The sequence below is a fragment of the Anomaloglossus baeobatrachus genome, chromosome 3 (genome assembly GCF_048569485.1).
Source record: "Anomaloglossus baeobatrachus isolate aAnoBae1 chromosome 3, aAnoBae1.hap1, whole genome shotgun sequence".
Lineage (NCBI taxonomy): Eukaryota > Metazoa > Chordata > Amphibia > Anura > Aromobatidae > Anomaloglossus > Anomaloglossus baeobatrachus.
Window position 1 is genome coordinate 439,255,924 of NC_134355.1, and position 22,334 is coordinate 439,278,257.

Consider the following 22,334-nt stretch of genomic DNA (forward strand, 5'->3'; position numbering starts at 1 on the left):
CTAAGTTTACTCAGTGTTTGCTAGTATAATGGCTTAGTAACAATGAGCTTGAGTGTGCAATGCAGGCAGACGTGCTGCAAATATCTTTGCACTAGTGGGACTATACAGAAGTCCAATAACCATGTTTAGGATGCCACTAAGTTCACTCAGTGTTTGCTAGTATAATGGCTTAGTAGCAATGAGTTTTAGTGTGCAATGCAGGCAGACGTGCTGCAAATATCTTTGCACTAGTGGGACTATACAGAAGTCCAATAGCCACGTTTAGGATGCCACTAAGTTCACTCAGTGTTCGCTAGTATAATGGCTTAGTAACAATGAGTTGGACTGTGCAATGCAGGCAGACGTGCTGCAAATATCTTTTCACTAGTGGGACTATACAGAAGTCCAATAGCCACGTTTAGGATACCACTAAGTTCACTCAGTGTTTGCTAGTATAATGGCTTAGTAACAATGAGTTTTAGTGTGCAATGCAGGCAGACGTGCTGCAAATATCTTTGCACTACTGGGACTATACAGAAGTCCAATAGCCACGTTTAGGATGCCACTAAGTTCACTCAGTGTTTGATAGTATAATAGCTTAGTAACAATGAGTTTTAGTTTGCAATGCAGGCAGACGTGGTGCAAATATCTTTGCTCTACTGGGGCAATACAGCAGTCCAACAGCCACGTTTAGGATGCCACTAAGTTCACTCAGTGTTTGCTAGTATAATGGCTTAGTAACAATGAGTTGGAGTGTGCAATGTAGGCAGACGTGCTGCAAATATCTTTGCACTAGTGGGACTATACAGAAGTCCAATAGCCACGTTTAGGATGCCACTAAGTTCACTCAGTGTTTGCTAGTATAATGGCTTAGTAACAATGAGTTTTAGTGTGCAATGCAGGCAGACGTGCTGCAAATATCTTTGCACTAGGGAGACTATACAGAAGTCCAATAGCCACGTTTAGGATGCCACTAAGTTTACTCAGTGTTTGCTAGTATAATGGCTTAGTAACAATGAGCTTGAGTGTGCAATGCATGCAGACGTGCTGCAAATATCTTTGCACTAGTGGGACTATACAGAAGTCCAATAGCCACGTTTAGGATGCCACTAAGTTCACTGAGTGATTGCTAGTATAATGGCTTAGTAACAATGAGTTTTAGTGTGCAATGCAGGCAGACGTGCTGCAAATATCTTTGCACTACTGGGGTAATACAGCAGTCCAACAGCCACGTTTAGGATGCCACTAAGTTCACTCAGTGTTTGCTAGTATAATGGCTTAGTAACAATGAGTTTTAGTGTGCAATGCAGGCAGACGTGCTGCAAATATCTTTGCACTAGGGGGACTATAGAGAAGTCCAATAGCCACTTTTAGGATGCCACTAAGTTTACTCAGTGTTTGCTAGTATAATGGCTTAGTAACAATGAGCTTGAGTGTGCAATGCAGGCAGACGTGCTGCAAATATCTTTGCACTAGTGGGACTATACAGAAGTCCAATAGCCATGTTTAGGATGCCACTAAGTTCACTAAGTGTTTGCTAGTATAATGGCTTAGTAACAATGAGTTTTAGTGTGCAATGCAGGCAGACGTGCTGCAAATATCTTTGCACTAGGGAGACTATACAGAAGTCCAATAGCCACGTTTAGGATGCCACTAAGTTCACTGAGTGATTGCTAGTATAATGGCTTAGTAACAATGAGTTTTAGTGTGCAATGCAGGCAGACGTGCTGCAAATATCTTTGCACTACTGGGGTAATACAGCAGTCCAACAGCCACGTTTAGGATGCCACTAAGTTCACTCAGTGTTTGCTAGTATAATGGCTTAGTAACAATGAGCTTGAGTGTGCAATGCAGGCAGACGTGCTGCAAATATCTTTGCACTAGTGGGACTATACAAAAGTCCAATAGCCACGTTTAGGATGCCACTAAGTTCACTCAGTGTTTGCTAGTATAATGGCTTAGTAGCAATGAGTTTTAGTGTGCAATGCAGGCAGACGTGCTGCAAATATCTTTGCACTAGTGGGACTATACAGAAGTCCAATAGCCACGTTTAGGATGCCAGTAAGTTCACTCAGTGTTTGCTAGTATAATGGCTTAGTAACAATGAGTTTGAGTGTGCAATGCAGGCAGACGTGCTGCAAATATCTTTGCACTACTGGGACTATACAGAAGTCCAATAGCCACGTTTAGGATGCCACTAAGTTCACTCAGTGTTTGCTAGTATAATGGCTTAGTAACAATGAGTTTTAGTGTGCAATGCAAGCAGACGTGCTGCAAATATCTTTGCACTACTGGGGCAATACAGCAGTCCAACAGCCACGTTTAGGATGCCACTAAGTTCACTCAGTGTTTGCTAGTATAATGGCTTAGTAACAATTAGTTGGAGTGTGCAATGCAGGCAGACGTGCTGCAAATATCTTTGCACTAGTGGGACTATACAGAAGTCCAATAGCCACGTTTAGGATGCCACTAAGTTCACTGAGTGATTGCTAGTATAATGGCTTAGTAACAATGAGTTTTAGTGTGCAATGCAGGCAGACGTGCTGCAAATATCTTTGCACTACTGGGGTAATACAGCAGTCCAACAGCCACGTTTAGGATGCCACTAAGTTCACTCAGTGTTTGCTAGTATAATGGCTTAGTAACAATGAGTTTTAGTGTGCAATGCAGGCAGACGTGCTGCAAATATCTTTGCACTACTGGGGCAATACAGCAGTCCAACAGCCACGTTTAGGATGCCACTAAGTTCAATCAGTGTTTGCTAGTATAATGGCTTAGTAACAATGAGTTTGAGTGTGCAATGCAGGCAGACGTGCTGCAAATATCTTTGCACTACTGGGACTATACAGAAGTCCAATAGCCACGTTTAGGATGCCACTAAGTTCACTCAGTGTTTGCTAGTATAATGGCTTAGTAACAATGAGTTGGAGTGTGTAATGCAAGCAGACGTGCTGCAAATATCTTAGCACTACTGGGGCAATACAGCAGTCCAACAGCCACGTTTAGGATGCCACTAAGTTCACTCAGTGTTTGCTAGTATAATGGCTTAGTAACAATTAGTTGGAGTGTGCAATGCAGGCAGACGTGCTGCAAATATCTTTGCTTTAGTGGGACTATACAGAAGTCCAATAGCCACGTTTAGGATGCCACTAAGTTCACTGAGTGATTGCTAGTATAATGGCTTAGTAACAATGAGTTTTAGTGTGCAATGCAGGCAGACGTGCTGCAAATATCTTTGCACTACTGGGGTAATACAGCAGTCCAACAGCCACGTTTAGGATGCCACTAAGTTCACTCAGTGTTTGCTAGTATAATGGCTTAGTAACAATGAGTTTTAGTGTGCAATGCAGGCAGACGTGCTGCAAATATCTTTGCACTAGGGGGACTATAGAGAAGTCCAATAGCCACGTTTAGGATGCCACTAAGTTTACTCAGTGTTTGCTAGTATAATGGCTTAGTAACAATGAGCTTGAGTGTGCAATGCAGGCAGACGTGCTGCAAATATCTTTGCACTAGTGGGACTATACAGAAGTCCAATAGCCATGTTTAGGATGCCACTAAGTTCACTCAGTGTTTGCTAGTATAATGGCTTAGTAACAATGAGTTTTAGTGTGCAATGCAGGCAGACGTGCTGCAAATATCTTTGCACTAGGGAGACTATACAGAAGTCCAATAGTCACGTTTAGGATGCCACTAAGTTCACTGAGTGATTGCTAGTATAATGGCTTAGTAACAATGAGTTTTAGTGTGCAATGCAGGCAGACGTGCTGCAAATATCTTTGCACTACTGGGGTAATACAGCAGTCCAACAGCCACGTTTAGGATGCCACTAAGTTCACTCAGTGTTTGCTAGTATAATGGCTTAGTAACAATGAGCTTGAGTGTGCAATGCAGGCAGACGTGCTGCAAATATCTTTGCACTAGTGGGACTATACAAAAGTCCAATAGCCACGTTTAGGATGCCACTAAGTTCACTCAGTGTTTGCTAGTATAATGGCTTAGTAGCAATGAGTTTTAGTGTGCAATGCAGGCAGACGTGCTGCAAATATCTTTGCACTAGTGGGACTATACAGAAGTCCAATAGCCACGTTTAGGATGCCAGTAAGTTCACTCAGTGTTTGCTAGTATAATGGCTTAGTAACAATGAGTTTGAGTGTGCAATGCAGGCAGACGTGCTGCAAATATCTTTGCACTACTGGGACTATACAGAAGTCCAATAGCCACGTTTAGGATGCCACTAAGTTCACTCAGTGTTTGCTAGTATAATGGCTTAGTAACAATGAGTTTTAGTGTGCAATGCAAGCAGACGTGCTGCAAATATCTTTGCACTACTGGGGCAATACAGCAGTCCAACAGCCACGTTTAGGATGCCACTAAGTTCACTCAGTGTTTGCTAGTATAATGGCTTAGTAACAATTAGTTGGAGTGTGCAATGCAGGCAGACGTGCTGCAAATATCTTTGCACTAGTGGGACTATACAGAAGTCCAATAGCCACGTTTAGGATGCCACTAAGTTCACTGAGTGATTGCTAGTATAATGGCTTAGTAACAATGAGTTTTAGTGTGCAATGCAGGCAGACGTGCTGCAAATATCTTTGCACTACTGGGGTAATACAGCAGTCCAACAGCCACGTTTAGGATGCCACTAAGTTCACTCAGTGTTTGCTAGTATAATGGCTTAGTAACAATGAGTTTTAGTGTGCAATGCAGGCAGACGTGCTGCAAATATCTTTGCACTAGGGGGACTATACAGAAGTCCAATAGCCACGTTTAGGATGCCACTAAGTTTACTCAGTGTTTGCTAGTATAATGGCTTAGTAACAATGAGTTTTAGTGTACAATGCAGGCAGACGTGCTGCAAATATCTTTGCACTAGTGGGACTATACAGAAGTCCAATAGCCACGTTTATGATACCACTAAGTTCACTCAGTGTTTGCCAGTGTAATGGCTTAGTAACAATGAGTTTTAGTGTGCAATGCAGGCAGACGTGCTGCAAATATCTTTGCACTACTGGGGTAATACAGCAGTCCAACAGCCATGTTTAGGATGCCACTAAGTTCACTCAGTGTTTGCTAGTATAATGGCTTAGTAACAATGAGCTTGAGTGTGCAATGCAGGCAGACGTGCTGCAAATATCTTTGCACTAGTGGGACTATGCAAAAGTCCAATAGCCACGTTTAGGATGCCACTAAGTTCACTCAGTGTTTGCTAGTATAATGGCTTAGTAGCAATGAGTTTTAGTGTGCAATGCAGGCAGACGTGCTGCAAATATCTTTGCACTAGTGGGACTATACAGAAGTCCAATAGCCACGTTTAGGATGCCAGTAAGTTCACTCAGTGTTTGCTAGTATAATGGCTTAGTAACAATGAGTTTGAGTGTGCAATGCAGGCAGACGTGCTGCAAATATCTTTGCACTACTGGGACTATACAGAAGTCCAATAGCCACGTTTAGGATGCCACTAAGTTCACTCAGTGTTTGCTAGTATAATGGCTTAGTAACAATGAGTTGGAGTGTGCAATGCAAGCAGACGTGCTGCAAATATCTTTGCACTACTGGGGTAATACAGCAGTCCAACAGCCACGTTTAGGATGCCACTAAGTTCACTCAGTGTTTGCTAGTATAATGGCTTAGTAACAATGAGTTTTAGTGTGCAATGCAGGCAGACGTGCTGCAAATATCTTTGCACTAGGGGGACTATACAGAAGTCCAATAGCCACGTTTAGGATGCCACTAAGTTTACTCAGTGTTTGCTAGTATAATGGCTTAGTAACAATGAGTTTTAGTGTACAATGCAGGCAGACGTGCTGCAAATATCTTTGCACTAGTGGGACTATACAGAAGTCCAATAGCCACGTTTAGGATGCCACTAAGTTCACTTAGTGTTCGCTAGTATAATGGCTTAGTAACAATGAGTTGGAGTGTGCAATGCAGGCAGAGGTGCTGCAAATATCTTTTCACTAGTGGGACTATACAGAAGTCCAATAGCCACGTTTATGATACCACTAAGTTCACTCAGTGTTTGCCAGTGTAATGGCTTAGTAACAATGAGTTTTAGTGTGCAATGCAGGCAGACGTGCTGCAAATATCTTTGCACTACTGGGACTATACAGTCGTCCAATAGCCACGTTTAGGATGCCACTAAGTTCACTCGGTGTTTGCTAGTATAATGGCTTAGTAACAATGAGTTGGAGTGTCCAATGCAAGCAGACGTGCTGCAAATATCTTTGCACTAGTGGGACTATACAGAAGTCCAATAGCCACGTTTAGGATGCCACTAAGTTCACTCAGTGTTTGCTAGTATAATGGCTTAGTAACAATGAGTTTTAGTGTGCAATGCAGGAAGACGTGCTGCAAATATCTTTGCACTAGGGAGACTATACAGAAGTCCAATAGCCACGTTTAGGATGCCACTAAGTTCACTGAGTGATTGCTAGTATAATGGCTTAGTAACAATGAGTTTTAGTGTGCAATGCAGGCAGACGTGCTGCAAATATCTTTGCACTACTGGGGTAATACAGCAGTCCAACAGCCACGTTTAGGATGCCACTAAGTTCACTCAGTGTTTGCTAGTATAATGGCTTAGCAACAATGAGTTTTAGTGTGCAATGCAGGCAGACGTGCTGCAAATATCTTTGCACTAGGTGGACTATACAGAAGTCCAATAGCCACGTTTAGCATGCCACTAAGTTTACTCAGTGTTTGCTAGTATAATGGCTTAGTAACAATGAGCTTGAGTGTGCAATGCAGGCAGACGTGCTGCAAATATCTTTGCACTAGTGGGACTATACAGAAGTCCAATAACCATGTTTAGGATGCCACTAAGTTCACTCAGTGTTTGCTAGTATAATGGCTTAGTAGCAATGAGTTTTAGTGTGCAATGCAGGCAGACGTGCTGCAAATATCTTTGCACTAGTGGGACTATACAGAAGTCCAATAGCCACGTTTAGGATGCCACTAAGTTCACTCAGTGTTCGCTAGTATAATGGCTTAGTAACAATGAGTTGGACTGTGCAATGCAGGCAGACGTGCTGCAAATATCTTTTCACTAGTGGGACTATACAGAAGTCCAATAGCCACGTTTAGGATACCACTAAGTTCACTCAGTGTTTGCTAGTATAATGGCTTAGTAACAATGAGTTTTAGTGTGCAATGCAGGCAGACGTGCTGCAAATATCTTTGCACTACTGGGACTATACAGAAGTCCAATAGCCACGTTTAGGATGCCACTAAGTTCACTCAGTGTTTGATAGTATAATAGCTTAGTAACAATGAGTTTTAGTTTGCAATGCAGGCAGACGTGGTGCAAATATCTTTGCTCTACTGGGGCAATACAGCAGTCCAACAGCCACGTTTAGGATGCCACTAAGTTCACTCAGTGTTTGCTAGTATAATGGCTTAGTAACAATGAGTTGGAGTGTGCAATGCAGGCAGACGTGCTGCAAATATCTTTGCACTAGTGGGACTATACAGAAGTCCAATAGCCACGTTTAGGATGCCACTAAGTTCACTCAGTGTTTGCTAGTATAATGGCTTAGTAACAATGAGTTTTAGTGTGCAATGCAGGCAGACGTGCTGCAAATATCTTTGCACTAGGGAGACTATACAGAAGTCCAATAGCCACGTTTAGGATGCCACTAAGTTTACTCAGTGTTTGCTAGTATAATGGCTTAGTAACAATGAGCTTGAGTGTGCAATGCATGCAGACGTGCTGCAAATATCTTTGCACTAGTGGGACTATACAGAAGTCCAATAGCCATGTTTAGGATGCCACTAAGTTCACTCAGTGTTTGCTAGTATAATGTCTTAGTAGCAATGAATTTTAGTGTGCAATGCAGGCAGACATGCTGCAAATATGTTTGCATGACATTTCCAGGAGGTATTTTCTGGTCGTTGATTCCTATATTATTCCCAATTACCCTTACCCGGTATCAATAATATCACGGACACTGCTTGCGACTTGGTAAAAAATGGCCACAGCAGCCCTTTATTGCCTATTGTTTACACACTAACACAAGGGGGCCCCGTCCAACGGGCGTCCCCAACATTTAACAATAGGTAATACCATAATAATAATAATACAGTACGTAATACAATACGTAACCCTGGGTAGGCCCGGTCCAGAAACCACCTTCCACCACCAAAACATGATCCCTGGCCGCAACACACCGGGCCGGAGATGAGGTATGAATCACCTACGGATCAATACCCCCCACCTTGCAGGACCCATGCCTGCAAGATCCTTGTAACCGGAGCCACTATATCCTACAAGTGACTCTCCAATCAAATAACATTATCCGTTAAACCGCCTCTGGACCAGACCTACCCCCGCCATAAGTCCGGTCCAGAAGCCATACTCCACCACCAGAACACAATCCCTGGCCGCAACACACCGACCCAGAGATACGAGGCATTAATCACCTACGGATCAATACCCCAACCTTGCAGGACCCCATGCCTGCAAGATTCCTGTAGCCAAAGCCACTGTATTCCGCAAGTGACCCTTCAATCACACAACCGTCAGAAACACGATCCCTGGCCGCAACACACCGACCCAGAGATGGGGGCATTAATCACCTACGGATTAAAACCCCCCCAAGAAGCATCAAGTATCAACCGTGTCTCAAAACCTTACATTCCCCTTTACCTCCAACTCAATATTATCCCCGGCTGCAACCTCCAGCCCAGAGATATGAGGCATCAATCACCTACGGATCAATCCCCCATGTGCATAACAGTAACTGTGACCTCAAAAACCTTAAAGCCCGTTAGCGACTTTAATCCAACAACATCCCCGAGCTGCAACCAGCCCAGAGATAAGAGGTATTAATCACCTACGGATCAAAAGCCCTATGCCTTGCAGAACCACGTGCTTACACTGCACTTGGATCCAGAACCATGACCCCAACCAGTGACTCCTCCTGCGATTACCATTTCACCAAAATGGATCACTGACCATAACAATAGTCCCATATTTAAACGAGGTAAAAGTCACCAAAGGAGTAATACCCTTAGCCAAACCAAAAACACCCGTGCTTTCAATTACCTATCATCTGGGGCACTATAGCCACCCGTGACTCCCTGGCAACCATCAACTCCTTAATATATAATCCTTGGCAACAACCCTGACCCATATATAAGGCATTGATCACCAACGGAGCAATACCTCCTCCCTGCAGACAACCTTGTACCTGCAGGTCACCAGTAACCGGAGCCACTGTACCTTCCCCAGTGGCTCTCCATCCAAACACCAGTAACAATTAGAGCTCCTCTGGACCAGACCTACCCCCGCTGCTGTGACAAAGGACATAATCCCCATTATTTATGCTGACCATACACATATACATCATACACATCATATACATATACATATATTCCCACATTACCCCCATCTTATTCACCCACTTCCAAGAATCCCAAATGACAATATACATCACAATCCACAAAGAAATCTCTTTTCTTTCGTTTTTTTTTTTTTTTTTTCGTTTTATTTTATACACGACACTTTCTCCAATCCTTTCTTTTCTCATTTTTTTTTTTTTTTTTGTAATGGCTCTTAAAATTGAATAATTATCTATGCATATAAATACACCAATAATAACAATACACAATAGAAGGGAGGGTGGGTGGGAAGCTGTCATCCAGGAAATGCAAGAGGAGGTAATTGACTCCCACCTCCTATTATATACACCATGAAGCTCCCTCCTTTAATACCACCACACTCCACCCCCTAACCAATCACCTTCTTTTCCTCATTGCTAAACGAACCAACACTGTTTAACCCCATCAACTCCCTACCCTCCGGGCTGTCATGTCGCCCCTACACCCTATGGGTTCCATGGCTTTCTTGACATTTTCAGGAGGTATTTTCCGGTCGTTGATTCCTATATTATTCCCAATTACCCTTACCCGGTATCAATAATATCACGGACACTGCTTGCGACTTGGTAAAAAATGGCCACAGCAGCCCTTTATTGCCTATTGTTTACACACTAACACAAGGGGGCGCCGTCCAACGGGCGTCCCCAACATTTAACAATAGGTAATACCATAATAATAATAATACAGTACGTAATACAATACGTAACCCTGGGTAGGCCCGGTCCAGAAACCACCTTCCACCACCAAAACATGATCCCTGGCCGCAACACACACCGGGCCGGAGATGAGGTATGAATCACCTACGGATCAATACCCCCAACCTTCCAGGACCCATGCCTGCAAGATCCTTGTAACCGGAGCCACTATATCCTACAAGTGACTCTCCAATCAAATAACATTATCCATTAAACCGCCTCTGGACCAGACCTACCCCCGCCACAGAACAGGCCACGTGACACCTTGCGTGACCTGGACCCCCACACACCCAATGCTTGCTCCCCCAACTTGCAAGCCAAACCAATCATTAAAACCTTTCCATCTATCACTTAAACTCTGAGCATCCAATATATGCACAAGCCAGCGTACCCAGTCCACCTTACTGCACCGCACTCCCCTGATCCTTGGTGGCAGGAGCCACCGGGTCCCTGTGATGGCCACTCAGGCCCACCATGCCACAAGCTCCCAAACTATACCGGAATCCACACCATGCCCCGCTGGCCTTATTATAACCAATTAAATGCAGTACCGACTGTACCATCATCCTCCCCAGTACCGACCAAAGAAACACTGTACAGTCACCCTGTACAGTCAGTCCTCCTCCTGTCTCCAGCTGAATTAAACCACCACTAGGGTTGAGATACAACAACAGGATGACACTCACACTGCTTATGCTACTGGGTCACTTTGCACCCCAAACCTAGTTCTCCCAGGAAACCGCTAAAGTGAAACCCCGCTGTAAAACGACTGCAATCCATAGCCTTGAAATTTCCCCTACAGCTGACCTTGCAGTTTCCCCAGAGCCAAATATCACTACCGGCCTCCCCTGACTGATTTATTCTGCCATCACACCCTCTGACAACAACAGAGGCTCGAGCTGTCTTCCCCAGAAAATCCCAAAATCTTCCCACATACTCAACTACCACACTAATGGACCTTCTTTATCCGAAATCAGGCTAACTTAATTTCAACGAGGCCCACACGGCCTAACGGAACCATGCTCCACCCCAAAATTAACACGGCCTCAAAAAACAAAACAACCGCAACCATCCTTACCCCTTACTGAGGCGAAGATATTGAAGCATTACCTTCGATCCCAAAGTCCCCAACAACACCTCCAACCATAATGCATAGTCCGCTTGCCTCCGCAAACTGGACCACGAGAATCTCCCTGTACTACAATGCCCACCGGAAAATTGCAGCCACACCACTGGCCCGATTGACTCCATATGCAACTATGGGCATCAGGAGACACAACTTTACCAAACACCATGTCCGGGCCTTTCGATCTCAAGGAAAACCTTGTGACACGCAACCCCCTTTGAGCTCTCATATTACACCCCAAGATAAATTAAAACCTTGGCCACACCATAGTATCCGCTCAAAGCCGACCACCGAGGGGCGTACCACTATTTTCCCGTAACGCACAACTGCACCTTCAAACCAAATACCTTCGTGCCGTGAGACCGGAGTACCACGACTCCCTAAGCAAACCCTTACCCAGATGCCCATACCTACCACCGGGCCAAGCATTCCTTTTTTTTTTTTTTTTTTTTAAATTGTATATGAATATTAAATAGACTCCACCAGCCCACAGATGCCAGGAGTCCACCCATGCAAAACACCCAATAATACCAGATGGCCCTAAGCTATCCGACTTACACTCTATGCACCACAAGTACCCAATCCTCTAGTCCAAACCATAACTCGCATAGTCCCCACCCGTAATCACGGCTGTCCGAAGAACTCCATTATTCCGTCCGCAGTCCACCATTGCTGATTAACCGAGTTCACCCACAGCAGCCCAAAGCTGCCCAGCACCTACATTAACACCAATTCAGTCACGCTGGACTCAACATTCCTCCCAGCACCAACCTCCACAATGGGATAACATGCTGACTAGCCACAAATTAACCCCATGTTACCATTGATGCGGTTGCAAACCTACAAGCCCATTACAGCAACCAACACTTCACCTTCTCCTACATTTCCGCACTCCTTTATTCACTTATCCACAGCAACCCTCGCACCACACCAGGGCCCCGCACCTACACATCACTCACAAAAACCCCCTGAAAACTCCTCGCACACACCGTACCGCGGGACCCCTCGCCCCTTTACCTTACCCACCATAATTCATCCAATAAGAACCACCATGCATCAGAAGATTAATAATGAAAAACCCCAGCAAACCTTCAATAACTGCGCCGTCTCACCCGCTCACATGTGCCGCAATCATCAGCCCCCTTAACCAAGTCTCACAAGACCTAAACTGCGGTAACGCCGAACCTCGCCATCCCCAACCTGCAACTGTAACCACCGGACCTGACGCCACCTGCACCCTCACGGCCCTGCTGCCATGAGACCACCCCGTCCGTAACTCTGCCCCTGGCCTCCAGAACATGAACCCACACCCCCCGGGGACTACGGCACCAACCAACCTATGAACTAACCACATGCTCCAAACCCCCCCAGCTGCTACCCATATCTCCAGACACTACTCCACTACAGCGACTGTCCCCCCACCACTAAAAAAAGGCTGAAACTTAAATTGATTACCGCGCCAGGCTGCCTCCAGAGGACGCCCTCAGATCAGCCGTCACCGTCCTTTTCGCCAGTCGTCCGTCGCTGATCCCGGGACAGTCCCTCAAGCTGCAGGCACCAAACGCCCGCCGGGTTCGCCCCCTGACGCCAGGAGCACCGTGTCCACATGCCCTGTTTGGGCCGATTGTCGCCTCCACAATGCTGGGCGCTCCCCTCCTGGGGGAAGCCGCTACTGATGAGAGCTGCACCCTTGTCCCAATGCCTGCTCCAGGATAGATAGCAGGCCTCCTGTCTCCTCCTCGTCGCCACCTGCTGCGCCCAGTCCTCCGGTCCCGATGATCCAGCCACACAGGGGAGGTGACCCTGCAGGCGCCTCCTGTCTCCTCCTCGCCGCCGCCTACTGCGCCCAGTTCTCCGGTCCCGATAATCCAGCCACACAGGTGAGGTGACCCTGCAGGCGCCTCCTGTCTCCTCCTCGCCGCCGCCTGCTGCGCCCAGTCCTCCGGTCCCGATAATCCAGCCACACAGGTGAGGTGACCCTGTAGGCAGCCGTCCTCCGCCCCCCCCGCGGAGGGAGGGGGGGGGTGTTGTCCATCCACCGCCGCTGGGCGCGCTCCCTGCCGGGAGCGGCCGCATCGCTCAAAAAATCCAGCCTGAGGCCTCACACCGGAAGTAGGCCCCCGGGCTGGACACGCCCCCTTTTCGGCCGTCGCGGCCCTGCAGGAGATTCCTCCCGACAGCCAGAGCGGGCGCTGCAAGCTACCGCTGCCCACCCAGCTGCGGAGGGTCCCCACGGGAGTGGGGGCTCTCACGTTGTCCTCCTCACCCCCACCTTCCCCAAAAGATCCCGGCGAGTCCTGAAACTGCCAGCACTGCAGCAAAGAGGGGGGGGGAGGGGAAGGTGCCGAGGAGACACCCAGGCAGCCTGGGTGTGGGACTGCACTGCCTGGGCGCCCTGCACCGCCATGCTGACCAGATCCGAGGATTCCTCAGGACATCATGATGGAGGTTCCCCAGCCCGTCCAAGCTGCAGATCTGCGATGTCCAGATCCATCAGGCTGGATGTCATGATGGAGGTTCCCCAGCCCGTCCAAGCTGTCATCCAGGAAATGCAAGAGGAGGTAATTGACTCCCACCTCCTATTATATACACCATGAAGCTCCCTCCTTTAATACCACCACACTCCACCCCCTAACCAATCACCTTCTTTTCCTCATTGCTAAACGAACCAACACTGTTTAACCCCATCAACTCCCTACCCTCCGGGCTGTCATGTCGCCCCTACACCCTATGGGTTCCATGGCTTTCTCTAGTGGGACTATACAGAAGTCCAATAGCCACGTTTAGGATGCCACTAAGTTCACTCAGTGTTTGCTAGTATAATGGCTAAGTAACAATGAGTTTTAGTGTACAATGCAGGCAGACGTGCTGCAAATATCTTTGCACTACTGGGACTATACAGAAGTCCAATAGCCACGTTTAGGATGCCACTAAGTTCACTCAGTGTTTGCTAGTATAATGGCTTAGTAACATTGAGTTTTAGTGTGCAATGCAGGCAGACGTGCTGCAAATATCTTTTCACTACTGGGGCAATACAGCAGTCCAACAGCCACGTTTAGGATGCCACTAAGTTCACTCAGTGTTTGCTAGTATACTGGCTTAGTAACAATTAGTTGGAGTGTGCAATGCAGGCAGACGTGCTGCAAATATCTTTGCACTAGTGGGACTATACAGAAGTCCAATAGCCACGTTTAGGATGCCACTAAGTTCACTCAGTGTTTGCTAGTATAATGGCTTAGTAACAATGAGTTGGAGTGTGCAATGCAGGCAGACGTGCTGCAAATATCTTTGCACTAGTGGGACTATACAGAAGTCCAATAGCCACGTTTAGGATGCCACTAAGTTCACTCAGCGTTTGCTAGTATAATGACTTAGTAACAATGAGTTTTAGTGTGCAATGCAGGCAGACGTGCTGCAAATATCTTTGCACTACTGGGGCAATACAGCAGTCCAACAGCCACGTTTAGGATGCCAATAAGTTCACTCAGTGTTTGCTAGTATAATGGCTTAGTAACAATGAGTTGGAGTGTGCAATGCAGGCAGACGTGCTGCAAATATCTTTGCATTACTGGGGCAATACAGCAGTCCAACAGCCACGTTTAGGATGCCACTAGGTTCACTCAGTGTTTGCTAGTATAATGGCTTAGTAACAATGAATTTGAGTTTGCAAAGGGCAGGAGGGTACAGTGCCAGGGTTGTGGGTCTCTGGGTAGAGGAAAGGAAGCCTGCTTTTCTATCCCTCCTAATGGGGAAATGCAGCGAGGAAATCCCTGACCTTAGCTACACAGACGCTGTCATCTTGTGTAGCTGTGAAACTCTGTTTTAAACTCTGTCACCTATGACTCTGACCCTGCCGGTATGAGCCCTTAAAAGGACTGATAGAAAGTGCTATCCCTATGCTGTCCAGCGCTGTGTATGGAGCGTATACAGCAGTATCGGCGATAGGAGCTGCGCCAGTGATGTCTGACACCAAGGACACAGAAGGGAGATAATGGCGTGCTGGAGGAAAATGTCCGGTTTTATAATGCAGGGACATGTGACATGGACATCCTATCACACATGCCATTGCTTCTCTGGCTAAAAGTCCACTTAGCTGTGTGTGTGTCTGGGATTGGCTGACATGCTGGCCCGCCCCATTACACGCGCGCGCTTAGGGAAGGAAGACAAGGAAAAAAAAAAAAAATGGCGATCGCCATTATCCATACAGCAGTGATCTGAATGCACTGTTCCCGCACACTATACACTGAAATGTCATAATAGTGTGAGTCACAGAGTGACTTACACTATTACAGCGGAGAGCCAGCTAGGAATTAGCTGTTTTTTTTGCTGCTAGAACCGTTCTCGAACGTATCTAGAACTATCGAGCTTTAACAAAAAAGCTCGAGTTCTAGTTCGATCTAGAACAGCCCCCAAAATCACTCGAACCGCGAACCGTGCTCAACTCTAAACAGGACATAGAATGGAGCAGTAAATAAAACAAGTTATGTTATTTTTTTGCAGGCTGAGTAAACATTTTCATTGATAATATCTTGGGATATTATGATATTTTGATTGCTTCTTATTGCTTTGTTTTGTGGAGATAAAGTTTTGGCATCTTGATTTTTTTTCTGTTTACAGTGTTTACCGAAAGATCACATGTGTCACATAGGGTAGGTACACAGAATAATTTTCTCTCCATTTTAGAAGAAAGGTCAGATTATGCTTATCAAATTCTAATCAGAGTTTGATTAGAGAGGGATCCATTTTTCTTGGAGGTGTAGAGAAAAAATTTGTTTCACCTTCTGTCAGTCCATGAATATCAAATGTCATCCAAGTGTGGTCCAATATTTTCTACAAACCCATAGACTTGCATTGCCGAAGTTGATCTGACGTTCGGATCAAAATTAGACATGCAGAATAACTTAGGAAACAGTGCTATCAGTCAAAACAGTGCATAACACTTGTCCAATTTATACAATTATGTCACAAAACCTACAAAGAATTACAAGTGGATAAGCCAAATAGCTAAAAAAGTATATCTTTATTAGAACATTTCTTTAAAAACATGCATATATAAAAATTAACAACATAAGGTCACTACCAGATAACCTCAGGTGATCAAAAATAGTTGTTTATAAAGAGCATAATGCACAAGTATGGTATATGTGAAAAAGACTGTAATTTAAAGGAGCCTGAAAGAAAAAAAGAGCTGAGGGTAAACTTCATGTGGAGGGTAAGTATTTGGAGCAAAACAATAGTAGTGATTGCTCAAGAGCAAGACACACATAAAGAGGTGATAATTAATACATGTCTGTAAAAGAGATGTGACATGAAGTAGCCCTAGAAGGCAAGGAAAAACAATCCCCTGTTGCAAAGTAATGCTAGTATTCAACAGTAGCAGTGGAATAAAAATAGGGATAGATGAGGCTGCCCCAAACGGAGCTAGTACAATGTAAGCCTCTTCAAATAAAGCCACAATTTTCTAGAGAGATGCAAGGGGGAAAGTATCCAGATGAAGGATCAAATGGAAGTGTCCATCAAGCCCACATAGTGGTAATCCTCCCACACATGAACAAAAACAAAAGCCATAAAGGAGGGATCAGGCATACCAGAAAAGCACAACACAATACCAAGATGTAGGACAACCTGAGGATAAGGAAGTACCCCAAGTGAGGCTGAGAGATGGGAGCGCCACGGATAAACATGATGACTGGTGAGTAGGGGTATATAAACTTCGGGTTTACATTATCACAACAGCCCCGGGAAGAAGCTATCACGAAACACGTGTAGGGGTACTTCCTTACCCTCAGGTTGTCCTTCCTGAAGAAGGAGCATGCTAGATATGTTTAGAATGGAGCTGCTCATCTGAGGCATGAAGTAGCATGAAGGAGCAGAACCTCCATCACATTGCAGCGCTCATACAAAGAAGCAACAGTGCATGTGAATGTTGGTAAATTCTGAGGAGAGATGTGTACCAAATTAGAGCTGCACAAACATGGAATTTTTTGTTTTATTTTATAAACATATAAATTGTATTTTCTCCCAATAAGCAATAGGTAGACAAGTTTATGTTTTTTTTTAATCTTTTATTCTAAAACACTGCTTATCTGTGGGCATACATTAAAATAAAGACTACAGTGCATGACAGCATTTTATTAAAATGTTAGCAGACCTTGTACTGACAAGATCAGGGGACAGCAATTTATTTTCTATGGTGTTGTGATTTAAAAAAAATCCCAGTAAGTCTTCTGTGTGCATGCCTTTTGGCATTTTTATTTGATCACCAAATTGGACATCTGATAAATGTTTACCTCTTTAATATAATACATTGTTTTACATAGAATTATTCTCAATGCCAGACCAAGACCAATATCATTTATACCCTAAACAAAGTTATTTGGGAAAAAAAAGTAGTACAGTGTGCCAGCCTTATGGTCTCAGTCATAATGTCCCTTCGCACTCAGCCTTTCTAACTATCATACTTTAGCAGCCAATATCCCACCCACCTGAGGCAAACAAATTGTACTAGGAAAATATGGCGGATGTCTCATACCAAAGGTTGCTGACCAAGATTACAGTCATATGTTGACTTAATTTAAAGGGTCATTCCCATCTCCAAGATCCTATCCCAATATATAGAAGGTGTAATAATAATAATAATAGCAAATACTTCCAGTTATAGTTCTCCTGATATAGCCATGTCTCTTACCTCATGTGCAGGGCATTGCAGCTTAGGTATCCATGGTTACTTCCACTCATATACTGACAGTTAGTTAGTTACTTGCACCTGGTAGTAGCCATGGATCCCTAAGCTGCTAGATATTAGCATAGGATCTTGGAGATGGGAATAACCCTTTAATCATTTTAACATATTATTAGGTGTAGTGTAATGTCTTACCTGTAAATCCAGCTTCACAGATACATGTAAAGTTTCCTATCTCATTTTGACACAAAGCATCTGGTGAACATGTGGAGTTACTTTCACATTCATCAATATCTGTGGATCAATACAAGACAATATAATATATGTATGCTGATGAGCTATTAAGAATAATTTACCATATAAGTTACAGAAAAAGAATGCAGGACATACCTGAACAGTGTGATTCATCCCCAGTAAATCCAGTAGGACAGGCTCCACAACCAGTAGAAGTGTTACAGGATGCACCAGGGAAGCAGCCGTCAGCACACAGATCAGGAGGAGTCTCACAGAAATCCCCAGAGTAATTATTAGAGCAGTCACAGCTCAGGATCTGTAATAATAAATATAAAATAAATAAAAATAGTTCCTGGAAACTCCTAAAATCTTGTGTGGAGCTTGTTGTGTTATTACAATGTGTCATCTCTGATTGTAGAGGAGATTATAGACATATTCTCCACATCTGATATCCCCGATATCACAATGTACACAAGATGCAGCCAATCATTGTGTTCATACATCAAACTGAAGGAGACATAGATATATGACCCTTTGGCTGATCTGTTAGTCTGCACAGAGCTGTAGGACAAATAGATAAAGGCCCTGTCACACACATCGCTGATAAGTCGCTGGGAGGTCGCTGGTGAGATGTCACACAGTCAGACCTTATAGAATAGGGGCGTAGTGTTTGAAGATGTAAGACACGTAGGCATGCATATGCGTCACCTTTTCTGCGCCCCTCAGCTCTGATTGATGGCCGCTACTGTGTTCTGATTGGACGGCCGACCTTTAAAAGGCAACATAGTAGTGCTTCATCCTTTGTTGCTGTTATCATCTTGCTTTGAGGATCATAGCTGCGACTCAACCCGGATTCATTCATCCCCAGTTCATTTGTTCCCAGTTGCGTGCTGTTTTTCGGATCGTAGTTGCGATTCCACCCGGATTTCAATGGTTCTTCAGACAGCTATACTCCCTGGACACGGTAGGCATCTTTTGGGGGTCTCAAAATTGTTCACAACGCAGTAGCGGCCACCAATCGGAACTGAAGGGGCATGGAAAAGGCGACTCACAATGCACGCCTACGTGTATGAGTTCGCAGTCGTTAACGAGGTCGTTAGGAGGTCGTTGGTAGGCGTCAACACAGCGATGCGTCCTGCCCTGCAGGACATCGCCTTTGAAGAAAATGGTCCGGACCATTCGGTAACGACTAGCGGTCTCACAGCAGGGGCCTGATCGCTGGTAGGTGTCCCACATAACGAGATTGCTGGCAAGATCGTTACTACATCACAGAAACTGTGACTCAGCAACGATCTCGTTAGCGATCTCGTTGTGTGTGACGGGGCCTTAAGTCCAAATATAGTTTCAATCGGAATAGTTCATGTATGGCAGCAACACATATAATTTATAGCACACCTGAAAGATTATATTAATACTAGAAGGTGGCCCGATTCTACGCATCGGGTATTCTAGAATTTACGTATTGTGTAGTTCATGTATGATTTTTGTTATATATATATATAGATGTTGTTGTGTGTAGTTACCAAGTGTTTGTGTAGGGCGCTGTACATGTTCTGGGTGTTGTCTGGGTGTGGCGGGGGGTGAGAGCGGTGTTGTATGTGTGTTGCGTGTGTTGCGTTGTTTGTGGAGCGCTGTGTGTCTGTAGCGTTGTGTGTGTGTGTTGCGCGGTTTGTGTGGGTGTGGTGTGTTTTGGGGGAGGTATGTTTTGTGCAATGTGTGTGTTGTGCGGTATGTGCGTATTATTATGTATGCCGCAGTGTTTGTGTGTTGGGTGTTGTGTGTGTGCGGCGTTGTCTGTGTGTGTGGGTGTCTGTGTATGGCAGTGTTTGTGGTTCCCAGTGTGTGTGTGGTGTGTTGTGTGTGTGTGTTGGGGGGAGGTGTGCACCTCCCATCGTGCTCCATCCCCCATGCTGTGCACCTCCCATCGTGCTCCCTCCCCTATGCTGCGCATTCCCCATCGTGCTCCATCCCCCATGCTGCGCACCCCCCATCGTGCCCCATCCCCCATGCTGCCCACCTCCCATCGTGCTCCAATCCCTATGCTGCGCATTCCCCATCGTGCTCCATCCCCCATGCTGCGCACCCCCCATCGTGCTCCATCCCCCATGCTTCCCACCTCCCATCGTGCTCCATCTCCTATGATGCGCATTCCCCATCGTGCTCCATCCCCGATGCTGCACACCCCCCATCGTGCTCCATCCGCCATGCTGCGCACTCCCTATCGTGCTCCATCCCCCATGCTGCGCACTCCCCATCGTGCTCCATCCTCCATGCTGCACACTCCCCATCGTGCTCCATCCCACATGCTGCGCACCCCCCATCGTGCTACATCCCCCATGCTGCGCACCCCATCGTGCTCCATCCCCCATGCTATAATAGTTCTCCAATTATACTCAGAGAGGAGTATAATAGGAGGACTATAATAGGAGGAGTAGTCCTGGGGGGAGAGGAGTATAATGCCGGCTCCCTGCACATGTGTACCGGGAGCCGATGTACGCTGGTAACTATGATACACATCGGGTAACTAAGGGAACTTAGTTACCCGATGTGTATAATGGTTACCAGCGTTCACCGGCTCCGTCAAGATCCCAGCATCGCAAGGTTATGTCTGGCGCTGCTGGGATCCTGACGGAGCTGGTGTACACTGGTAACTATGATACACATCGGGTAACTAAGGGACCTTCGTTACCCATTGTGTATAATGGTTACCAGCGTTCACCGGCTCCGTCAAGATCCCAGCATCGCAAGGTTATGTCTGGCGCTGCTGGGATCGTGACAGAGCCGGTGTACACTGGTAACTATGATACACATCGGGTAACTAAGGGACCTTAGTTACCCGATGTGTATAATGGTTACCAGCGTTCACCGGCTCCGTCAAGATCCAAGCATCGCAAGGTTATCTCTGGCGCTCCTGGGATCGTGACAGAGCCGGTGTACACTGGTAACTATGATACACATCGGGTAATTAAGGGACCTTAGTTACCTGATGTGTATAATGGTTACCAGCGTTCACCGGCTCCGTCAAGATCCAAGCATCGCAAGGTTATGTCTGGTGCTGCTGGGATCCTGACGGAGCCGGTGTACACTGGTAACTATGATACACATCGGGTAACTAAGGGACCTTCGTTACCCGATGTGTATAATGGTTACCAGCGTTCACCGGCTCCGTCAAGATCCCAGCATCGCAAGGTTATGTCTGGCGCTGCTGGGATCGTGACGGAGCCGGTGTACACTGGTAACTATGATACACATCGGGTAACTAAGGGACCTTAGTTACCCGATGTGTATAATGGTTACCAGCGTTCACCGGCTCCGTCAAGATCCCAGCATCGCAAGGTTATCTCTTGCGCTGCTGGGATCGTGACGGAGCCGGTGTACACTGGTAACTATGATACACATCGGGTAACTAAGGGACCTTAGTTACCCGATGTGTATAATGGTTACCAGCGTTCACCGGCTCCGTCAAGATCCCAGCATCGCAAGGTTATCTCTTGCGCTGCTGGGATCGTGACGGAGCCAGTGTACACTGGTAACTATGATACACATCGGGTAACTAAGGGACCTTAGTTACCCGATGTGTATAATGGTTACCAGCGTTCACCGGCTCCGTCAAGATCCCAGCATCGCAAGGTTATGTCTGGCGCTGCTGGGATCGTGACGGAGCCGGTGTACACTGGTAACTATGATACACATCGGGTAACTAAGGGACCTTAGTTACCCGATGTGTATAATGGTTACCAGCATTCACCGGCTCCGTCAAGATCCCAGTATCGCAAGGTTATGTCTGGCGCTGCTGGGATCATGACGGAGCCGGTGTACACTGGCAACTATGATACACATCGGGTAATTAAGGGACCTTAGTTACCTGATGTGTATAATGGTTACCAGGGTTCACTGGCTCCGTCAAGATCCAAGCATCGCAAGGTTATGTCTGGTGCTGCTGCGATCCTGACGGAGCCGGTGTACACTGGTAACTATGATACACATCGGGTAACTAAGGGACCTTCGTTACCCGATGTGTATAATGGTTACCAGTGTTCACCGGCTCCGTCAAGATCCCAGCATCGCAAGGTTATGTCTGGCGCTGCTGGGATCGTGACGGAGCCGGTGTACACTGGTAACTATGATACACATCGGGTAACTAAGGGACCTTAGTTACCCGATGTCTATAATGGTTACCAGCGTTCACCGGCTCCGTCAAGATCCCAGCATCGCAAGGTTATCTCTTGCGCTGCTG

The 22,334-nt window shown here is 46.0% G+C and overlaps 1 protein-coding gene across 1 annotated transcript in view; it reads right to left on the reverse strand.

The window, feature by feature from the left end:
* Nucleotides 1-22,334, reverse strand: part of LOC142297263 (uncharacterized) — a 307,434-nt gene that overhangs the window by 188,602 nt on the left and 96,498 nt on the right. Inside the window, 2 exon segments of the mRNA XM_075341518.1 lie at nt 18,059-18,157; nt 18,254-18,413. Of these exon segments, the coding sequence (XP_075197633.1) occupies nt 18,059-18,157; nt 18,254-18,413 (259 nt within the window).